This window comes from Panthera onca, chromosome C1 (assembly GCF_046562875.1).
Source record: "Panthera onca isolate mPanOnc1 chromosome C1, mPanOnc1 haplotype 2, whole genome shotgun sequence".
NCBI classification, from domain to species: Eukaryota; Metazoa; Chordata; class Mammalia; order Carnivora; family Felidae; genus Panthera; species Panthera onca.
The window spans coordinates 171,380,091-171,400,384 of record NC_138346.1 but is presented as its reverse complement, the minus strand read 5'-3'; the positions used below and the strand labels follow the sequence as shown (position 1 = coordinate 171,400,384).

The following is a 20,294-nucleotide window of genomic DNA, read 5'->3' as shown; positions in this document are numbered from 1 at the left end:
AGGGAACCAGTCCTCCTTGCATCTCACGTGGACCTTCGGGCCTGTCCACATGCTACAGTTAGAGAATCCAGTTACCCTGGCGTTCTGGTTTTCTGTGCTTGCCTCTGTCCAGGCATTAGCTCATCTAATCCCCATAAAAACTGATAAAGTTGTTATCTCCATTTCATGGAGTCTAAAACCAAGATTGGGGAATGCTAACTCGCCTAAGATGATTTAACTAGTACATAATGGTGCGTACTAGTTAAATGATGAGATTCTGCTAACTCGGCCTCCAGGGCCCCAGCTCTACCACAATGCGGACCAGCCCTCCAGGAAGTCCGCAGAGCAAATGTGAGTGGGCCCGAGTGCCATTGTTAATTCAGAAGTCTTTGGTTTCGTGAGGTAAAAGATTCCTCAGATGAAAATGTAAAGGGGGGGGGGGGGCAAAAACAAAAACAAAAAACATTACTTGATGGTGAGGCAAACACTAGGGCAAGTTGGAATACAGCGAAAGATTTAGACTTTGGAACAACGGTCGGAATAACTGGATTGTGTACGTACTCTCAAGGTTTGGAGGTGCCGGATGGCTCATTGGGTAAAAAGATTAGTGTTTTCCCGTCTTGAGGTTTGAACCAAACAGAGGTCTTGGCCGGGAGCAGCACGGTCACTCTCCAGGGAGCGGTGGTTTGGACAACTCCTCTGTGCTTGTAGTAAGTAGGCAGCAGTCCATGTTACAAAACTATTGCACATGCTACTGACGCAGTTGGCCACAGTTGGTCCCACTGCAGCAGCTCTTTAGTCAGAAATGCCTGGGGCGGCGTGTGGAGACCTGTTCCTCTCTCTCAGGAGAGCGCCTGTCATTTGGGGAGGCATGGCCATGTGATGTGAGCACGGATATGGCACAGCCATGCTAGAAGTCATCCATCTAAATGCCCTGTTGGGGTAACTGATACCAGGCTTCCAGAACCTCTAAGATAGCTCGCCCCTTCCTTCCTTCCTTCCTTCCTTCCTTCCTTCCTTCTTTCCTTGACAGTATTTAGTAAGTGCCTACTCTGTGCCAGCCACTTGGCAAGACACTGGGGATGCCGCACTCAAGAATGTATCCATTTTCTTGGGGAGAAAACAGGTAATTAAAGCTCAGTGACTATGACAGAGGTAAACCCCGGGACGAAAGGCCTCGAGAAAGACCCCTTGGAAGAAGGGATGCTAATCTGAGAACGCAAGAGCTAGCAAGTGTTAGCCAAGCCAAGGAGAGGGAGACAGCCCGTGCCAAGGCCCAGCAGGGAGAAAGCATTTGGCTTTGGGGGATCTGGAAGAAGTTTAACACAGCACAAGTGTTGAGTACAAGCAGCGAAAAGATAAGGCCACAAAGGTAAGTGGGGCCAATCACGGCCCATTAATGTTTTAACAGTTTCCTGTACAATAAACAAGTCTTGGTTTAGCGTTATTGAAAACAGGTTTTCTTTAATTAACAAAATCAGACAAGAAAAATGACGGCAGGGATCAAAGCCCATGGCTGGCGATACCAATAACTGACACCTGTGTACAGCATGGCACCTTTTTCAGAAGAAACCAGTGTGAAAATCTGACTTCCTCTCCTGTAATGCAGAATGGCCCTCACGGCAACCCTCTGGGGGCCCCAGGACAGAGACCAGCTTACTTCAAATCCCACAGCTAGTTAAGGGAAAAAGTAGGACTCAATCCTGGGTCCCTGGGACATTGGATGCTCAGCCTCATCCGTTGATATTAAGTTGATAAAGATCCTACTGTGAGAACAGCAATGAAAGCTATAGAAGGCTGCAATTCAGTGCCTTCTTTCTGCACAACGTCTCAAGGAGTCTCCCCCCAGAGCCTAGTGTACATAGCACCGAGCACACATTAGGCCCCTAGTGCTTGTGGATTGAGGGAAGAAGGGCTCCAAAATGGTGTCTACTGATGTGAGAAACTCAGAAGGTGGTCCATTTCTGTTGTCTTGAAAGGGGGCGGGGGAGCTACCGGGCTTTTGGCTGATTTGCCGAGGGCAACTCATTTGGGCTAAACTTGGGCTTTTTGCTCCTCCAAACAAGAGCAGGAAGCCAAAAATGACTAACTGGATGAGTGTGACCCCGCAGAGATACAGCACTTCCTCAAGAGAAGAGTCAAAATGGTGACCACAACTCATGTGGTCCTGGTTGGTAGCGTCCTCTTTGGGGCTGATGAACAGGCGGGCCTGCCCACGGGGCGGGGACAGAGGCCCCCATGTATCCGCATGTCTCCTTTTTATGTGTGTGAATGTCCTTAAATAACCCACCTTGTGTGGAGAAGAAAACGAGGCGTCACACCCAGTTCTGGATTCCACATTAACAGCCTCCTTCCGCAGCGTTCAACTTTGCCCTTGAGGCCTTTTGTTTAACTTTTTAATTTGAAAAACAGATTCTGCTGCGTCACAGTCTGTTCCACCCTCCCCATCCACACCCCCTGCACCCTCCCTTTTTTTGTTGGTTTTTTTTTTTTTTTTTGGTTAAAGTAAAATATTAGCTATCTCAAAGAGACTTGTATTTCCTTTTGTTGTTAAGATATACATCCTGCCCTCTTAGTGAGAAGAGTCTATAAAAGGCCTTTAAAAAAAAGTTGTTATTCACATTAGAATGTTTGTCGTTCACTAAGGAGTTGAGTCTTCTTCAACCACGTCTCGGGCCACCTCATGACCAAAGTTTGGAAGAGTTTCCTAATTGCTCCCCGTGGGGCATAAGGAAGGAGAGAGCCTGGCACTGCCAGAGGGTGCCAACTGCTATTTCAGCCTTCCTGTTTAGGATGCAGCCGGATAGATATTGTTTATGGCTCATAAAACCTGACTACTGTGAGTATTCCAGAATCCCAGCAGAATGGGATTCCAACTTTCATGGAGCTGTAAATTAAGGGGCGGGAAGTGTGATAAAACTCCTTGGAGAACGCTGAAAAAAAAAAAAATTTTTTTTTCGCGCTGCAATGGTTAAATGAAATTTTATAAGCACATTCAGCGTGGAGCTGTTTTGCATTACATGAGTTGAATACCTTAGAGACGCCACATCTGCAGGCACTTTATTAAATCCTTAGTCAGCACTTTCCAACCTGATGAGATTACTTCTTCATTTGACTGGAGAAAAGGAAAGCTGAGCTCCGGTCCTGGACTGCAGGTTTCTTTTGATGTTTCACCTTGAACACTGAGAGAGGACAATTACCCTCCCCCGCCATTTCGCCCCCCCACCCCCCAGCACATCCCAAACTGTAGAAATTGTGAGTGTAGCAGGGTAATTTTACTTAACTAGCGCCTCTGTGGGAGTTGTGGATTTACGGACCTCCAAAACAACTAGAGCTGAAAGTCCCTGAGGAAAAAATAGATCAAAGCTCTGTGTTTACTTCCTTAATGTAAATGTATCAAGATAACATCATCCTATATTGTATTGTAATATTGGAACTCGCTGCAGATAAGGGACAGAGAGATTCCTTTGTAGTCCATCTGGATACAGTAGGTTAGATTAAGGGCATATAAAGTATGAAGGCAGAAACCATATAAAATATAAGCTTGCATCAGTACATATCTGAAGACCATTTTTTGACTCTCCATCAATGAACTTTGTTTAGTGTGGCACCATTTTCCTGGTGATTTTTTGCTACCCAACCCCAACAATTTAACAACCTCAGACTGTTTTTTATATTTTGCTTGTACGACCCAAGAAGAAAATGCGCAGAGTCATTCTTCAAGTGATATTTTGAAACTGGCACTGCTTGCATAATAGATTTGCTAACAAAATATCACAAGAGAAAAGCAGGCTTTTCCACACACTGTCTTGTCCATTTGATGTTAGTAGTAGTTCATGGAAGTTTCTAAAAATCAGGCGGCTTATACATGTGCAGTTATAACATTCCTCATAAAGGAATTAGGAATGTCTCAGTTACAAACAGATCATGAGAAAATAATTCAGTGAAATGGATACGTTTTTTGATTATGATTATAACTGTTTATCTGCTATCTCTGCAAAGGAATGATTTAATCAAAAAGACCTAATTTCCGCCCCCCCCCCCCCCCCCCCCCCCGCCGAAAAAGAACTTCAAAAACCAAAAAAATAACAAAAAACAAATTCCCTGTATGGCTCCCCTAAAGGATTGACTTCCCATTTGGGGAAAGCCTTGGTCAAGTAGCTGGGTTCATTGTCATGAAGATTAGTGTGATGTTGAAATAAGTACTAATGGTCAAATTACAGGAGTGAAAAAGTTTAAGAATAGGTTTTGGTTTGGGCCTGAAAGGGTTAATTAAGTTTTTTTCACGGGTTATTAAAGACCCCCAACCCATGTCTTCAGGAGTCATATTGACACCACACCACAGGGCAACTCGCTTCTCTATTGACATGTTGCTGGTCAGAGCACAATAGCCTTCTGTGTCTGAAAATCATTGCTAAAATCATCTCAAGGAAAAAAAAAAAAGTTTGAAAGCTCTAACGTTAGACAAAAGCCCAAGAGCTGCAGTGCGCAGCTCAAAAACCCGGAGTCAGCAACTTCTATTGATTAAAAACTAACCTTTAAAGTAACTCTGAGAGTGTGTGGTTAGCATTTAAATTTAAACATGTCATGAGTTGATTTGTGTTACTGAATACCAACTCAGAAGGAGTAACATTCACATCACATTTTTTTTTTCTAATTCCCTTAAGCAGCTAAAGTATTTCATGAAATGTCAATAGGGCAAAAAGAAAAAGTGGGGGGGGGGGGGCAATGCTAGGCCTTGTAGTTTTCTTTCCCATGCAAATATTCACACACACACACACCCCCACCAAAGAAAAGTATGGAGAGTGAAACACAATAATTAGTCCTTTGTCTAACTTTCCCAAGTGCCAGAGAAAGACAGATTAATTAAATATACAACAGTGTTGGTTTTTGGAGTGGGGGTCTTGCTTGCTGTGTAGGTCATAAATTAGGTAGAATAAATACTTCAATGTGTTTGCAGTGGGCCTGCTACGTCAGAGCCACTGGAAGGTTGGTGGGAGGAGAACGGAGGGTTTCTTGCTAATGATAGTCACGTCTGGGTCTGTCTGGTTGCTCTTAGCAACCAGACATGATGTAACACCAGGATGAACTTGAACTTGGGGGACTTGAAAAGAGAACAATAGACCAGAGCAATCAATAAAGCCTATTTCAGTGAAGGATTACAGAGCTGCTCTGGGGTAACCTTGTCGGCAAGGCACACACTGAATAGTAAGATGTGTGAAGAAACTTTTTTTTTTTTTTTTTTTTTTTTTTGCTTTGCTTTTTAAGAGAAGTGCAGAGGCATTGCAGATTTTTGTAGCACTCTGAGGTTGTGTCCAGAAACCGTGGTATGGAAAACTGCTCCCCCTGCTGACTCCCTGGGTCCCCGATGTTTGCTTCAAGAGCTACTATGCAGTGTCAGAATGAAGAAGGCTGGGATTTCACAACTGACTTAGAAAGTGTGAGAACAGAAAATCTGTAAGCGTGATTTGACGCACCCAAACTTTGAGACTGTTTTGTTGACGAGAGAATGCAGCTGCAGCGTGAGTCCATCAGCTACTAGGAGAGACCTACTAAAAATACGGTTTGGGGGCTCGCCTGCCCTCTCTTCTCTTCCCCCCTCTTCTTCCTTTTGTCCAGTTGGATTTAGGCCGTGTATTTGCCAGGATGATTTCCTTTCGGGACACAAGAGGCTATATTGTGTTCCCTCAAAGCATGTGGTCAAAGAAGAACATCGAAAAGTACCCAGGATGAGTCGTTTTACGGTTTAGGCTTAGGTGTTTCGAGTCCTCTGGAAATCAAAGGTAGCTTGTGTGACCAGGAAATCTCATACCCACCTCCATGTAGCTATCACTTTGCCATTTATCCCTGGTATCAGAGTCCTTAATTCACCTAATTGAATCTCCTGGGCACCGATGAACCTCCATTGGACTGAATCAACTCAAATGTACCCCCTTTCTGAGAGTGCCAACTCAGTGATTTTCACAGGCATTCACTGTTGCTGGAAGTTGATGATTTTGCTGTGAATGATGATGAATATGGTGAACTTGGCAGGGTATCACCAGAGAAAAGTTGGCGAAAGCCACGTGCTTCTCTATTTCACTTGAGAAACTGACTCTGATATTAGACCATAACTGGTCACTTTGTGTAGGCAACAGAGAAAGAAACTCCAGCATGTAAAGTGATGTATCACCAGACTGTTGTCCAAAGCTCATCACCTGAGGATTTTTGGAAAGGTAACTGGTAACAGGGCCCAGCAGGCATATGGAAGGCTCTAAATAAATGCTGAATGAGCAAAAGCATGAACACAGGCTATGCAGTGGCCTCGTTTTTGTCATTTGGACATCATGGCAGCTAATAGGGTGCGGTCTTGATATCACTTGATTGTTATCTGTCATTTTTGAAAATATTATTTTAGAAATAGTGAGCTGAAAGCATTTCGTGTCATAAAATCCACCTCATGCACATATAAGGAGACGGGGTATAAAAGAGGTGCAGTGACTTGCCTAAATACGCAGGACTCTTGGTACGCCACTTTTTCTAATTCACCTCCACTTATTTTTGTATCACTATTGACCATCTGTACCTGTTAAAAGAATGTCACAATACCATCTTCAGTGCCTACATCTCATTGAAAAGGAGATGTGCTAGAACTACCCTGGGATCCAGCTATCGCACTACTGGGTATTTACCCAAAATGTACAAAAACTCTGCGTCAAAGGGATACATGTGCCCCTATGTTTATAGCAGCATTATTTACAATAGCCAAAATATAGGAGCAGCCCAACTGTCCATCACTTGATGAATGGATGAAGAATGTGTGTATATGCGTGTACACACACACACACACACACACACTGAAATACTATTCAGCCATAAAAAAGAATGAAATCTTCCATTTACAATGACATGGATGGAGCTAGAAAGTATAATGCTAAGTGAAATAAGTGAGAGACAAGTACTATATGATTTCACTCGTGTGTGGAATTTAAGAAACAAAGCAAACAAGCAAAGTGGGGGGGAAAGAGACAAACCCAGAAACAGACTCTGAACTAGAGAATAAACTGATAGTTACCAGAGGGGAGGTGGGTAGGAATGGAAGAAATAGGTGACGGGGATTAAGGAGTGCACCTGTCATGATGAGTACCAGGTGGTTAAAATAAAACGTAAATAACTAAAAAGAGGGAATATTAAAAAAAAAAAAAAAAAAGATGTGAAAATCATCAAAATAGACCTTGATCAGCCCGTGAAACCTCTCCCCTCACCCATTGTCCATTCATTGAACACTTTTTTGTTGAGAACCTTCTACTCCAGGCACTGCTGGGCACTGAAGACTCAGTGACCAGGTGATTGAGCTCCGTGCCCTCCTGTAGACTGCCATATATATACATATATATATATATATATATATATATATATATATATATATATGACACACAAATACTTTATTTTTAAGACACATTCAGAATGTTGGCAAACCTCAATGAAGACATTGAGTTTTGTTTTTTTTTTAATTTTTTTTTTTTAACGTTTATTTATTTTGGAGACAGAGACAGAGCATGAACGGGCGAGGGTCAGAGAGAGAGGGAGACACAGAATCTGAAACAGGCTCCAGGCTCTGAGCTGTCAGCACAGAGCCCGACGCGGGGCTCGAACTCACGGACCGCTAGATCATGACCTGAGCCGAAGTCAGCCGCTTAACCGACTGAGCCACCCAGGCTCCCCGACATTGAGTTTTAACATCAGAGGAATAAGATCAGCTTCAGTGACTCAATATTTACTACTGTTTGTCAATCCTCTACTTCCCCAGAAAATTCCGCCCCCCTTCCTCCCCTTCATTCCTGATACAGATCCCAATTTCTTGGTTGGAAGGGCAACTTCTAAAATACGTTACTTTCCAAATTGTACCCCTAATCACTCTCTTCCTTTTGTCTTCCAGTCCTGGTACCTGGGATAAAAGTCGCAGCGTCCCACCATCCACCAGACAGACCACCTGACCCCTTCTCAACTCTGTAACATGGACGCATCCTCAACCCAGCGCGGTTACAACTTCACTGTCAGTGGAAGGGGAGAATCAAATCAACTTGTACATGGAAACAGCGAGCATTATGGTCAAACAGCAAAGGCCATAACCTTTTGGGATTTTTTTTTTAAATACTTTAGGGACTGTTGTAATTTTCTCATATGGTGCTGGAAATGGTTGGGCTTTGTAACACGTGGAGTGTTCCCGTGGTAGCGTGAGCATTAGGTGATGTGGCTAGCGGAGGTCTACCCTTGCTCACTGACTTCCCGTTGTAACACACTTTCCTTACGGAGCCTGGCTGTTTCACAGTATTTCATGAATTTACCCACACAGGTGTGAGCCTCCTTGAGTCATCGGGAGGCACATGGAGAACTAAATCTTTTGTAGTAGCTGAGATCTGCAATATATAACTTACGGGACAGTCAAAGGGCAATGTTTTTCTGTAACATATTGGAGAAAGAAAATGCAGTTATGTTCCTTTTTTATTTTTTCTTTTAGTTTGGTTTTGGTTCAGCAGTCAGCAGTTAAATATATAACATGGCCCACAAGGACAGTGAATCCACTCACGTTGCAGAACAATTCCGAAATGACAAACTACTACTACTATTCAGTTTTTTAAAAGTTGTGAAATGCTGCACTTACATTTAAAAAAAAAAAAACATTTTTTCAACAATTTCAACAATGACACACAAATTCACGTGGAAATGGGGAAGATGGTCTGTTTTGACAGAAACTGACAGGAATCAATCAAAACAATCGAATTTTGAAATGAGTAAAGTGCAATTTCATTGGATAGCTAAATATCTTTGTAAGATAGAGATTGTTGAAAATTCTATTTTTGTTTTTCAAGTCCTTCCACCCCAGGACTCTAAATTATTGGGGTAAAAAAACAGCCTTGCAAGAAAAAGGGGAGCTATTTTTGCTTTTTATGTTTTTTATTGTTAAACTTGTATCCCTTTAAAAACTGAAGGAAAATTAAAAAAAAAAAAAACAAAAAACAAATCTAATGGTGCTTTTACCACGATATGTTAACTACATTAAATGCTAATTAATTATTTTCTGTTATCAAAGCACATAACTAAAATGAAATCATGGTATCTGTTAATTTTATAAGCTAGAAGTCACTATAATGGATTATGCCAATTCTGAAAATTTTTACATGTATCCAGCAACATAGGATTTATCAGTTATCAGACACTTCATTGTACCAGAGATTGTCCAGAACTTTTAAAGACCTTTGCGCCCCTGAACTGGGCTATGGGAAAATAATAATAATAATGATGATGATGATAAAACCAATACTGACACAAATGCTGGTGCCCATTCAGATCAAGGGTACCTGTTAGGGAAAAAAAAAAAGTTTGCACCCCCAAATGTCCTGTATCTTATGTAAACACACACACACACACACACACACACACACACACACATACGCACACACAAACACACACACAAAGAAAACAACAAAAAAACATACAAAAAAAAGTGCAAGTGATTTTTCTACCAGACAGCGAAGCACCCCTTTGCTTCCCATGCAACTTCAAGAAGGTTTCCTATACTATACATATATATACGTTCTGGTTGGCAAGCCCTGCTGATCAGAGAAAGTCTCTGCATGTTCTAGTGTTAGTAACTAATTTTTATATAGTTAATGTAGGATAAAGTAGAGTGCATTAAGACACAATATTGTAATCCCTACTCTAGGCACTTGCCTTTAAACTATGTTTTTCAGCCCTTCAGAAGGGTTCTACTACTGTCCTATACAATCAAGTAACTGAAATTCTTGGGAAGACACTTTGCTCCTCATCTTTCCCCCGAAACAATGTTGTTTTGTTTTGTTTTTTTTCCTTAATTTGCACGAAAACAAAAATTCCATATCAATGTGCCTTGCCCTGGATAGCGATTATTTGTGGAATTGTTGCACATATGCTCCTCTATTGAAAGGGGTTTTTCCCTAGTCAAGCATTTGGAGACACTTTTTGTAAATGTGACTTTTATGTCAGCCATCGTCAGTTTCAACATCTAGAACTAAATAGAAAGTTAGTTGTTCCGCAGATAGGAGTAGTCTTTATTGTCCTCTGTGGTCAGTGGCAGTGCTATTCTGAGATCTGTAGATGGCTTAGAATATCAGTATTTTGGATGTTGCTGCATTTTACAATTTATTTGGAGTCTTCCTTTATTTTCCCCCCAGATATATGAAAATATGCAATACCTGCTTATATCGTGTAGAAAAGCTTAGCGATTATTAATTTTTCTTTTATTTTTTTTATTTGACCAAAGTCGGTGCTGCACTTGACGCAGTGTGTTTTAGGTGTTTGTCTTTGTACTTTTTTTGTGATTTTTGAATGCACGTGCGCAGGAAGGGCTCCTCTTAGAGAAGCAGTCAAACTGTGAAGCACTAAGCTGACCCTGCTTCAAGCAATTTTGTTTTTACAACTGTTCCTTTCACAAGCAAGCCTTAAAAAAAAAAAAAAGACAACTTCCTTTTTCTTCAGCTCCCACACCCCATTTTTCTTAGCAGACCGCAGTCAATCCACATTCAATAAAAAGGATATAATGCCCATTTTTATATGCACGTTTTTAAACTTCCAAGTTCTGAAAATTGTTTACTGGTTATCTCTATTTAAGGAAAAAAAAATAAAATAAAACATTTTGGATTTTCATATGTGTCTGATAAGTGGTTGAATAGTCGTTTGACGCTCTTGTGTGGTGTGGTTGTCAGTATATGGTGTCACTTCCTATAGCCAGCCAGCATAATTCGCCTTCCCCGATAGCACTTAGCTGGGCATTACTTTCTTATGACATATGTGCACTAAAAAAAAGAAAAAAGAAAAAAAAAAAAAAGAAAAAAAATAGCAGCTTTCAGTGCTTCACAGTGAAGGGAAAAAAAGCCTAGACAAACATTTTGTCAGAACCTTTGCTATAAGCCAAGGTATTACCAGTAAATTGGTTGTATATACAATAAAATTGCACCCTTTTTTTAAAACAAAACAAACTAAGCAATAGTTTGGGCAGTTTTAGTTGTTTCTAGTGAGCATGTTGTAGTCATGACTGCAAAGAGAGAGGATAAACTGCCCGCTCAGAAGATATGTAATTTGTATTGTTGTATAGTTTTATTGATTACACTGATTTATTCTACCCTATTTTATAACGCAGGACTTTTGTAATGTTGTTTAAATGAGGAAACATTTCTGTCAAATTAGCCTAGTGAAATTTCTGATTGTCCATTATAAAGGCAGCGTTCATAGAATTGCTTTTCTTTCTTTCCCGCCCCCCGCCCTCCTCCCCCCCTCGGGAACTGGATTTAAGTTTAAAACTTTCCTGTTTCCTTTTTTTTTTTTTTGTAAGTATTTAAATACAGTTATTTTTTTTTTCTCTCAATGGTATAGCATATTCCTATGCTTGAGAAGTATAGGTCTACTGAAAAACCATTGTAAATGGACGTTACAGGTATGCTGTATTTTTGAAGGTATTTTGTTGTATTCAGTTTGATGAAGCTAAAATTAGGGAACTCTGAACAGATTTGCAGGAAAAAAAAATGTTTTAAAGGCTTTAAAACATTAAGGAGGCAGTCTAGGGTGATAACGAACAGGGGTTAAGTATTAAATACACTAAGTTACATTTTTGTTCATGTTTCATTGTCCAGAAAGCAGCAGGAAACTAGTTCAGTTGTGATCAAGCAGGAAAAAAGAAACACCAACAAGCTGAGTGTTTACCTTTTAGATGAAAGCCAAGCGAAGATGTTTGAGGAAGACTTTGCTACCTGGGGTGTGTAGACTGACAGGCTGAGGGCTGGCCCAGTGGAAAGGCCCCGCCCTTGATTCTGAGACACATTGGAATTTTTTCTCTCCCATCAAATGGCATTAACAATATTGGCAAAGAGAAGTCCCTCAAATCACTCTCCACGTTTTTTTCTTTGGGAACTGAAGTCAGAGGCACAAACACTAAATCTGATCATTTTTCTATATGCTTTTTTTTTTTTTTTCCTGGCCCATCCCCTGCCACTAAAATGCTCCTTTTCTGATCATTCACGGGCAGAGGCCCTCTCCCTAATGCCACTCTATCCATCCCAGAGCCTTTCACTTTGCTTTGAGGTTCGGGCAAACTTTTCTGTTTCTTCACATCCTGGCATGGCCTCTATTGGTGTCAGCTCCTCCCCGCCCCCACCCCTGCAAGCCCACGACAACAAGAAAGTACACTTCCCCAAGCTTGCATCCTTCATTCTCTGACAGCCCAAGTGTAAGGGAACCCCGACTTTCCAGAGTCATGGTGTTCATTCAGCCCACAGCAATATGCAAAACCCATCCCTCAAAAAGCTTGTCTTTTACTTTTCAAACCCTTATCCCCCTACACCTTGAATTCTGTAGTTACAGCATCATCAAGTATTTACAAAATCTGGATTAAGGAAAACATTTTTTCCCTTGTGATTTTTTTTGGGGGGGGGTGGGAGGGGAGGGATTTCTAAGAATGTCGTTTAATATACTTTGCATCATGTCTCTGGAAATATCTTTTTGTCCATAATGGTGGTGGTCTCTCTCTCTCTCTCTCTCTCTCTCTCTGTCTCTCTCCCATATTTCTTTCTTTCCTTCTATCTTTCTGTCAGGTTTTTTTTTTTTTTTTCCCGGTAGCAGGCCTCCATAGAACAAATTCAAAACACCACTGGCATGATAGTGTAAGGAGAGCTTCAGTGGCGCCTCACCCCCCCCCCCCCCACCCCACAACCCCGAGATCTGTCCCAGGACAGTCTCGTCTCAGAAAGCTGCACTGCCCACAGGCAGGGCTTTCATTCAAATCGGCTTCCGAGGCCAATTTCGTCCTGAAGTCAATGCATGTATTTACTGTCTGACGGTAAACCCGCTCTGCCTTCTCCACGTCCAAGGCTGTGCATTTGCCTAATTAGTGTCACGTATGTTTTCCTTTTATTTTTTTCCAATAAAAAAGCAGTGGGATGAAAATTGCTTTGATAGATAGCAGGTAACATTGAAGCTGTTCCATAGCACTTAACTGTAGTGAATACTGTGTCACCAATTCTGAAATCAATTTAATGTTTAATGCAAATCCATTACATGGTGCTATAACAGGCTGACAAAATGATTTACACCAATGTGACAACTTGGGCTCAATTCACTCTGCTTTCCAACAGTGTAAATGCATAGCAGTGTTTATCTGCATGAGAACTATGCACTAATCTATCTGAAGAAAAAAAAAACTATATCAACTTTGGTATCTACTTTCCGTTTACTTCAATCCTTGCCTTTTTGGTCATTGTTATAATGCCAGCTTTAGGACAGAAAGAATTATAAGAAAACCAGCATAATACCTGATATATTAAAATGTAGTGCCTGTGAAATCTGTATTATATTGCTCTTCTGAAGTAAGATTTTTCTACACCGGTAGCCTTTGCTGTCAGTCAGGACCTTCTGGTATAGGTGATGTAAAATAACCGTACAATATTAATGCATGCTATTCCATAATGCTTAGTGAACTGTATGAATATTACTCAAAGTTATGTTAGTCTTTTTTTTTTTTTTTCTGACTTGGTTCTTGTCAGCTAGGTTTAAGGTATTTCACTGAGAACGCAAATTCTGTCTTTCTTGATTTCGGCTGTTTTCAGTATTTTGGAGGTATACATTTACTTAAATTCAGTATTACTTGTGTTTTTGTTTTCGTTTTTGTTTTTTGTTTTCTTCTTCCTAGGGGACAAGCATGGGTGGTTGATTTCAGAAATCAGTCCCTGGCAAGACTTTTGTCTCAAAACGACCATTTGTATTTCAAGAACTGTGCTACGAAGACACTCTGAGAACATTTCCAAGCGAGGGACATTTTCCTTGACCCTCGACTGAAGCTATGCCGACCCTGGAGCATTTTCTTAATGGACAATGTTCAGCCAGGTACCCATGCTTGATCCGTCTTCACACCAGACTTCCTCATATGAAAAGAAAAAAAAAATTGAAAAAAATCTTTAAGAAATCACATGGCTATTTAGTTTCATGCACAGTTGCAATATTTTCTTCAGAAATAAAACTCTGTACAAACTTTGGGCCCGATTCATAAGAAAAAGAAGTTTGCTATTAACACGGGATTTTTTTTAAATATACTTTTTTTGGGTCTAAATTTGAAACTACTTGCTTCCCAAATTGAATGTTTCATCTCACCTTTCCCCCACCCTAAACCAGCACCCATCTGCCTCTTCTGCCCAAAAGGGTCACATAACCAGATGAAGGGAATGGGGAGATGGGGTGTAGATGCCGGAAATGCTCAGGAAGATAGGGGACCACCTGCAGTTGAGCTCCAGAACGGGGAGGCCGCAGCATGCGGGGGCAGGACCTCGCCTGTGTGCCAGGCATCGTGAGTTTCACATGTGGGCTCCTTATGCGTTTTAATTCAAAAAACACAATTTCCCAAGTGTGTCCACAGGACCACAGGACTGTATGGTGGGAGTGCCCCCTCTAATCCAACCAGAGCACCTGCAGGGGGAGAGGAAACACTCACCAGGTCACGCCCGGTGAACTTTTGTATCTGCACAGTGCTTTTAAGGGCAAATAGCTGCCCAATGAACTGGGCTATTTTTCCTGCTGTTTTCTGCTCGACTTCTCAAAATGACAGAAGCTTTTCCCCCATTTATTCTATTTGTGTTATTCTTATTTTCAATTTTTTATTTTTTATTTTATTTTTATTTTTTTAGTACTAGTCTATACATCAGCATGTTTTTTGTTTTGTTTTGTTTTGTTTTGTTTTGTTTTGTTTTGTTTTGTTTTAACATCTCAATCGAAGGTCACAAGGCCGCTGGCTATGTTGGGGTGGAGGTTTGAGAGAGCGGTCGGCTCCATTTTTTTCTCCCTGGTCTCAGACCAGCCTGTCTGCACTGTGAAGGCATTTGGTAGAGTCACCACTGAGATACTAACTCAGCCTAGAGCTGGAGCTTTGTCAGCTTCTAGGAGGGCCTTAGTAAAGACTTTCAAAGGCAAACACGTGATTCTCCTTCCCTACACCCTTGACCTCTTAATGCAGAACAAAGTTCTCTGGGGACCTTTCCCACCACCCTTGGAAATCTGTCCACTCAAGATACCTCGGTTTTTTGGTGTTTTTTTTTTTTTTTTTTCATTTAAAATTGTTGGGGGGTAGGGGACCGAACACTTCCAGAGATGAAAAGAGATCCGTTGTGAAACTAAACACCCCCCCGTGTTAATAACTTGGTTTGACATTTGTTTTTATGAGCCGGGCCCCCTGTGCCTCTAGTATACTTGTATTGACTCTCATAGCTACCCTTTTAGTTTTACTGTGTTCTGTGAAAATTTGTAATTGGTTGAGAATCACTGTGGGCGTCCATTCTTATTCAACTAAATCTCCACAGGTTTTTTGAGCTGGTGTGGATTAGTTTAACTCTTGTATTCAACCATTAGTGCTACCACCTTCTCACATTACAATACAATTACTGGAAGCAAGTACTGCATTTCCTATGCAACAAAAAAGGAAAAATAAAAAATTGCTAATGCTATGGAAGCTGTGTCCTCATTTGCTTTCAATCACACCTGGGTGCTTGTGTGAGTAACGGGGAAGAGTGGGGAAGAGTATGGACGGGTCTTTCTGCACCGGGGAGTTTGCATTATCCTGGATAAATGGCAAGCACATCGCGCCCTCCACAGAGGTCTGATGGGCACTGTTGGTTTTCTCACCTGCTTAGACAAATGCAGGGTTTACCTCGTGCTCCCTCTGTGCCTGATACTCTTCTAAGTGCTTTAGATATTGTATCAGTGAGGGCCCAGTCAGGAATCAGGAATAGGGTCTGGTAGGTGTTCCAAGAGGGGGCTCTGCAGTAGCCTACAGAGAAATAATGGTAGGATTACAGCCACCAGCCCTGGAGCTGGGGACACAAAAAGGAAAAGTTGGCTAGCGGAACCTAGGCATTCCAAGGAGGAAATCCACGCAGCCGGTACTTGGGTCTTTACTGAGAGGGGGCGCCATGAAGGTGGGGCGCACCACATGCATGGTCACAGACTCCTGCGGGGACGTGGGGTGGCTGGTGCTAGGATCGCTGGGGGGGAAGCAACCAACAGTATCAGTACTTCTGAGGAGGCGAGGCACGGTGGGTGCTGGGAGAGCTGAAAGGAGGCGGAGGCTCTTGGCGAATGCCTCCTCTGCTGCTGTCACATGTGGGCTGGAGCTGAAACTGGAAAGAAATCCCCTCTCTCCCTTCCCTCGTATTCTAAGACTTCGCCAATGTCTCTGGCTTGATCTAAGCCTCGCCATCTGGGAAGAGAGTACGGAAAAGGTAGGAAGGAAACTACCAGCCCCCCCACCCACCCAGAACAGAGTATAGAGAGGTGAGCTTGCAGACCAGACACAGAAAGTGCACAAGCAGCACGTATATCTCAATCCATTTAATCCTCACAGACACCTCAAAGACAGACCACTGTTTTCATCCCCATTTACAGATGGGGAAACTAAGGCAGAAAGAGATTCAATAAGTCATCCAAGGTCATACAACAACTAAGTAGCAGGTGGGATTCAAATCCAAGAAGTCGGCTTCCAACTTCCATCCCATAGTCACTACAATATATCAACTCAACTATTTAATAAAAATTATTCGAGTACCCATTATGTGCCAGAGACTATGCCAGGGGCTAGGGACAGTAAGTAAATAAAAACTGAGCAACTGTTCTTATAAAGTATACAGTCTAGTGGGCAAAATAAGCATTATCCAAATAAACATAGCAACAAAGGTAAGCTTGTAGTTGTGACGAGGTTTATGAAGGATATACAGGCTGTGAAAGCCCATCGAGATGTAGTAGGACAGATAGATGTTAACTGGCAAAGGGGGCAGGCAGGAAGAAGAATGCTCTGGGCAGAGGGAACAGCATGTGCAAACAGCCTGTGGTAGATGGAGTTTGGCACCTTTGAGGGAGGGAAGGATGGCCCATTTGGATGAAGAGAAGAAAAGGAGAGGAAATATGTTAGAAGATGAAGCCTGACATTTAAGTCAAGATATTGCAAGGCCTCCCAGGCATATTAGGGACTTTTGTCCTATCCCCTGAGAGCATCCTAAAACACGTGTCAGTCAGATTAGGCTGGATCTATGCTGGGATGCAAACAAGTCCAGAACCTCAGTGGCTTACAACAGTAAAGATTTGCATCTTATTTTGCGTGTCCATCAAGGGTTGTGTGGGGGTCTTGATGCACTCTAGGACCCAGGGTGAAAAGCAGCTACCATCTCAACCATTGCTGGATGTGTTAGCATGAGGAAAATCGAGCATGGCAAGGCACCGCCTGGCTTTTAACGATTCCGTCTGGAATTGACACACACCACTGCCCCTCTCATTTCATTGGCCACAGCATGTCATGTGACCATGCCTCAGTTCAACAGGACCAGGAAGGAGAGAATCCTCCCTGAGGGAGGGTTAGAGAACCTTTTTTTTTTTTTTTTAATTTTTTTTAGTACAGTTACCATTTAGTGTTCTATCAGTTTCAGGTATATATTGTGATTCAACCATTCTATACATTACTCAGTGCTCATCATGATAAGTGTACTCTTAATCCCCTTCACCTGTGTCACCCATCCCCCTCCCCACCTCCCCGCCGGAAACCATCAGTTTGCAGCTGGGAACTCTTATAGATTATAGCTTGAGGAGAGGAGGGGGAGGTGCAGAGCAGAGAAGGCCAGCGAGAGAGAGGACAGGACGGTCGCCCAGGCTGTGGTGCCTCCGGTGGGGCGGACAGATCAGAGAAGGTAATAAGGATATTAATGGCTACAGGGTATTGAGCTCTTTAATGTGATTTATCCCATTAAATTTCATATTTTCTCTCTTATTATTGCAGCTCTCGAAAAGGTATAGTCAGTCCTCAAAACACATTTCGGACTCAAGTGAATAGAGCAATTTCACACACGCATGGCTTGGAGTTTAAGTCGGATGGAATCAGTCATTACCTTTCGGTGACGACTCCAGCCAATAGAAGACACTTTGGTCTTTATTATTCAGAGTTACGAAACTGGAATTAAAGTCATTTAGCAACTCTTGTTGACAGGTCGAGAGTAGGTACAGGGCTTGGGGTGAAGGCAATGTAGAGGTCAAAGACACAGGCCCAGGCACAGGAGTGACTGGGCTGAATCTTGGCCCTGCATCTTACTAGCTCTGTGATGTTGGCAGGTGTCTCTGTTTCCCCATTGGTAAGATGGGAATAATAAAATCAGCCCCTACCCACCTCACAAGGCTGCTGTATTTGATGAGTTAACATTCATAAAGGGGTGAGTGGTGTTGCCTGGCACATCGTGAATGCTATATCGAATGCTGTAACTACAACGATAAAGAAGTGGTTCCAAAATGTGGCCATAAGGCGTTCTTTCAGTGCACTGATGGCATAAAGCCCTCTTCCTCGTCATTTCCAGGCCTCTATTTGAGCAAATCCTGAAAAAACTTTCATTCCACATCTGCCTCAGCTAAGTAGCAAGAAGTAGCTTAAAAAATGCAGTCAAAGTTTTGAGGACAGACACAGTTGGGTTTAAATCTTGACATTTGGGACCTCAGGTTTTCTGTCTACAAAATGGGAATAAGGATAGTACCTACCTTCTGAGACCATTAAGAGGGTTACAAGAGTTAATGTACGTAGGCCCTCTGACACAGTATCAACCACCTAACAACTATTATTATTTGCAACCCTGGGTTGGTGCGTCCCTGAGGAGAAGAACTCTGGTACCTGGGAGGGTGATATTATATAGTGGAAAGAGGCTTGGGCTTGAAACCAGAGGTCTCAGGTGTGAGTGGCCCTTCCACCATTTATTGGTATGATATTAATAAGTTATTGTACCTCTCCCTGAGCCACAACTGAGAGAAAGGCCCAAATGACTCAATGAATACAGATGAGGATGTGCAGGGAAGCACAATTCCAAGCACCAGGCACTAGGCTGTGTTGACTAGAACCCAGCTGGAGGGTCCCACCTGGCTCTGGTTCCTATGTCCCTCAATGGTGTTAACTGCCAGGGAAATCCATTCTCATCACTCAGGGAAAATTGGCCAAGGGAAGTGGTACCTAGTCATCATTTTAACCCTTCAAGTCCTGGCTCTTTGGTGAAAGAACATGGCCAAAATATAGAGGTCTTATTGACCTTTAGGGAGAAACCAGGCTTTCCTTGACCTATGAGGAATGAACTAGCTTCTTTCTATTCTCTCTGAAACACATAAGCCCATTCTTTTTTTTAGTGTTTTTTAATGTTTATTTATTTTTGAAAGAGAGAGAGAGAATGGGGGAGGGGCAGAGAGAGAGGAAGACACTGAATGGGAAGCAGGCTCCAGGCTCTGAGCTGTCAGCAGAGAGCCTGACGCGGGGCTCAAACTCACAGACCATGAGATCATGACCTGAGCTGAAGTTGGACGCTTCACCAACTGAGTCATTCAAGCGCCCCTCACATAAGCTACATTGGTTTCCATCTGGCACATTCAGTTTGGATTTCAGGTTCATTACAGGGAGCCCTGGTAAAACAAATGAAAAGTAAATTTATTTCTACCATCACATTTAAATTTTTTTTATTATGGAAAAATACCATGTATGTACAAACTAGAATTGATTAATGAATTCCCATGTACCTCTTACTCATCACTTACAATTAACTCCTACCCCCTCTATACCCCATCCACTTCTTGACCACCCCATATTGTTTTGAAGCAAATCTCAGGTATCATATATTTCATCTGTAAATTCTAGACTACATCTCTAAAAGCCAAAGACTCTTTCATAAAACATATTCAAAATACTGTTTCATACCCCAAAATATTAACAATAATTCCTTAAAATCATCAAATAACCAATTAGTGTTCAAATATTTCCAACTGTCTTACAATGTTTTTAATAGTTTTCCAAATAAGAATTCAAATAATTATAGTGCATACAGTAACTGATTTTTATGTATCTTAGATCTTTAAATCTATAGCATCCCCTTCCTTTTATTTCCCTTGCAGTTATTTGCTGAAGAAACTGGGTTATTTATCCTGAAGAGTTTTTCCATCTCAGTTTTGTGAATTGCATCCCTGTGGCATAAACACATTCTACTGTTAAATTGGAAGCATGTTAGTGACCTTGGGAGTTGATCCATGAGATGCAATCCCAAGACTGCCTCACACACTGTCATGGAATGGACCAAAGAATTCACCTTGTGTTTGTGGCCCAACTCTGGAAGCTGTAGACAAAATAACTGAACCAAAGTGAAAAATGCTCCAGGAACTGTTCACCAACTCCATCCCTAGCTAGCTTTTTTCTCTGCCAGGAACCATAGAAGCAAGGGAGAGTCTACCTGAATGACTAAAAAAAAAAAAAAAAAAAA

General features: G+C 41.9%; 1 protein-coding gene across 3 annotated transcripts in view; it reads left to right on the top strand.

The window, feature by feature from the left end:
* NFIA (nuclear factor I A) overlaps positions 1-9,425 on the top strand; it is a 370,701-nt gene extending 361,276 nt beyond the window's left edge. For all 3 annotated transcript variants that reach the window (XM_078451853.2, XM_078451851.2, XM_078451854.2), the window contains one exon: positions 7,898-9,425. In XM_078451853.2, the coding sequence (XP_078307979.1) occupies positions 7,898-7,974 (77 nt within the window). In that variant the 3' untranslated portion in view covers positions 7,975-9,425. The remainder of the gene's footprint in view (positions 1-7,897) is intronic.
* Positions 9,426-20,294: the final 10,869 nt, after the last annotated feature.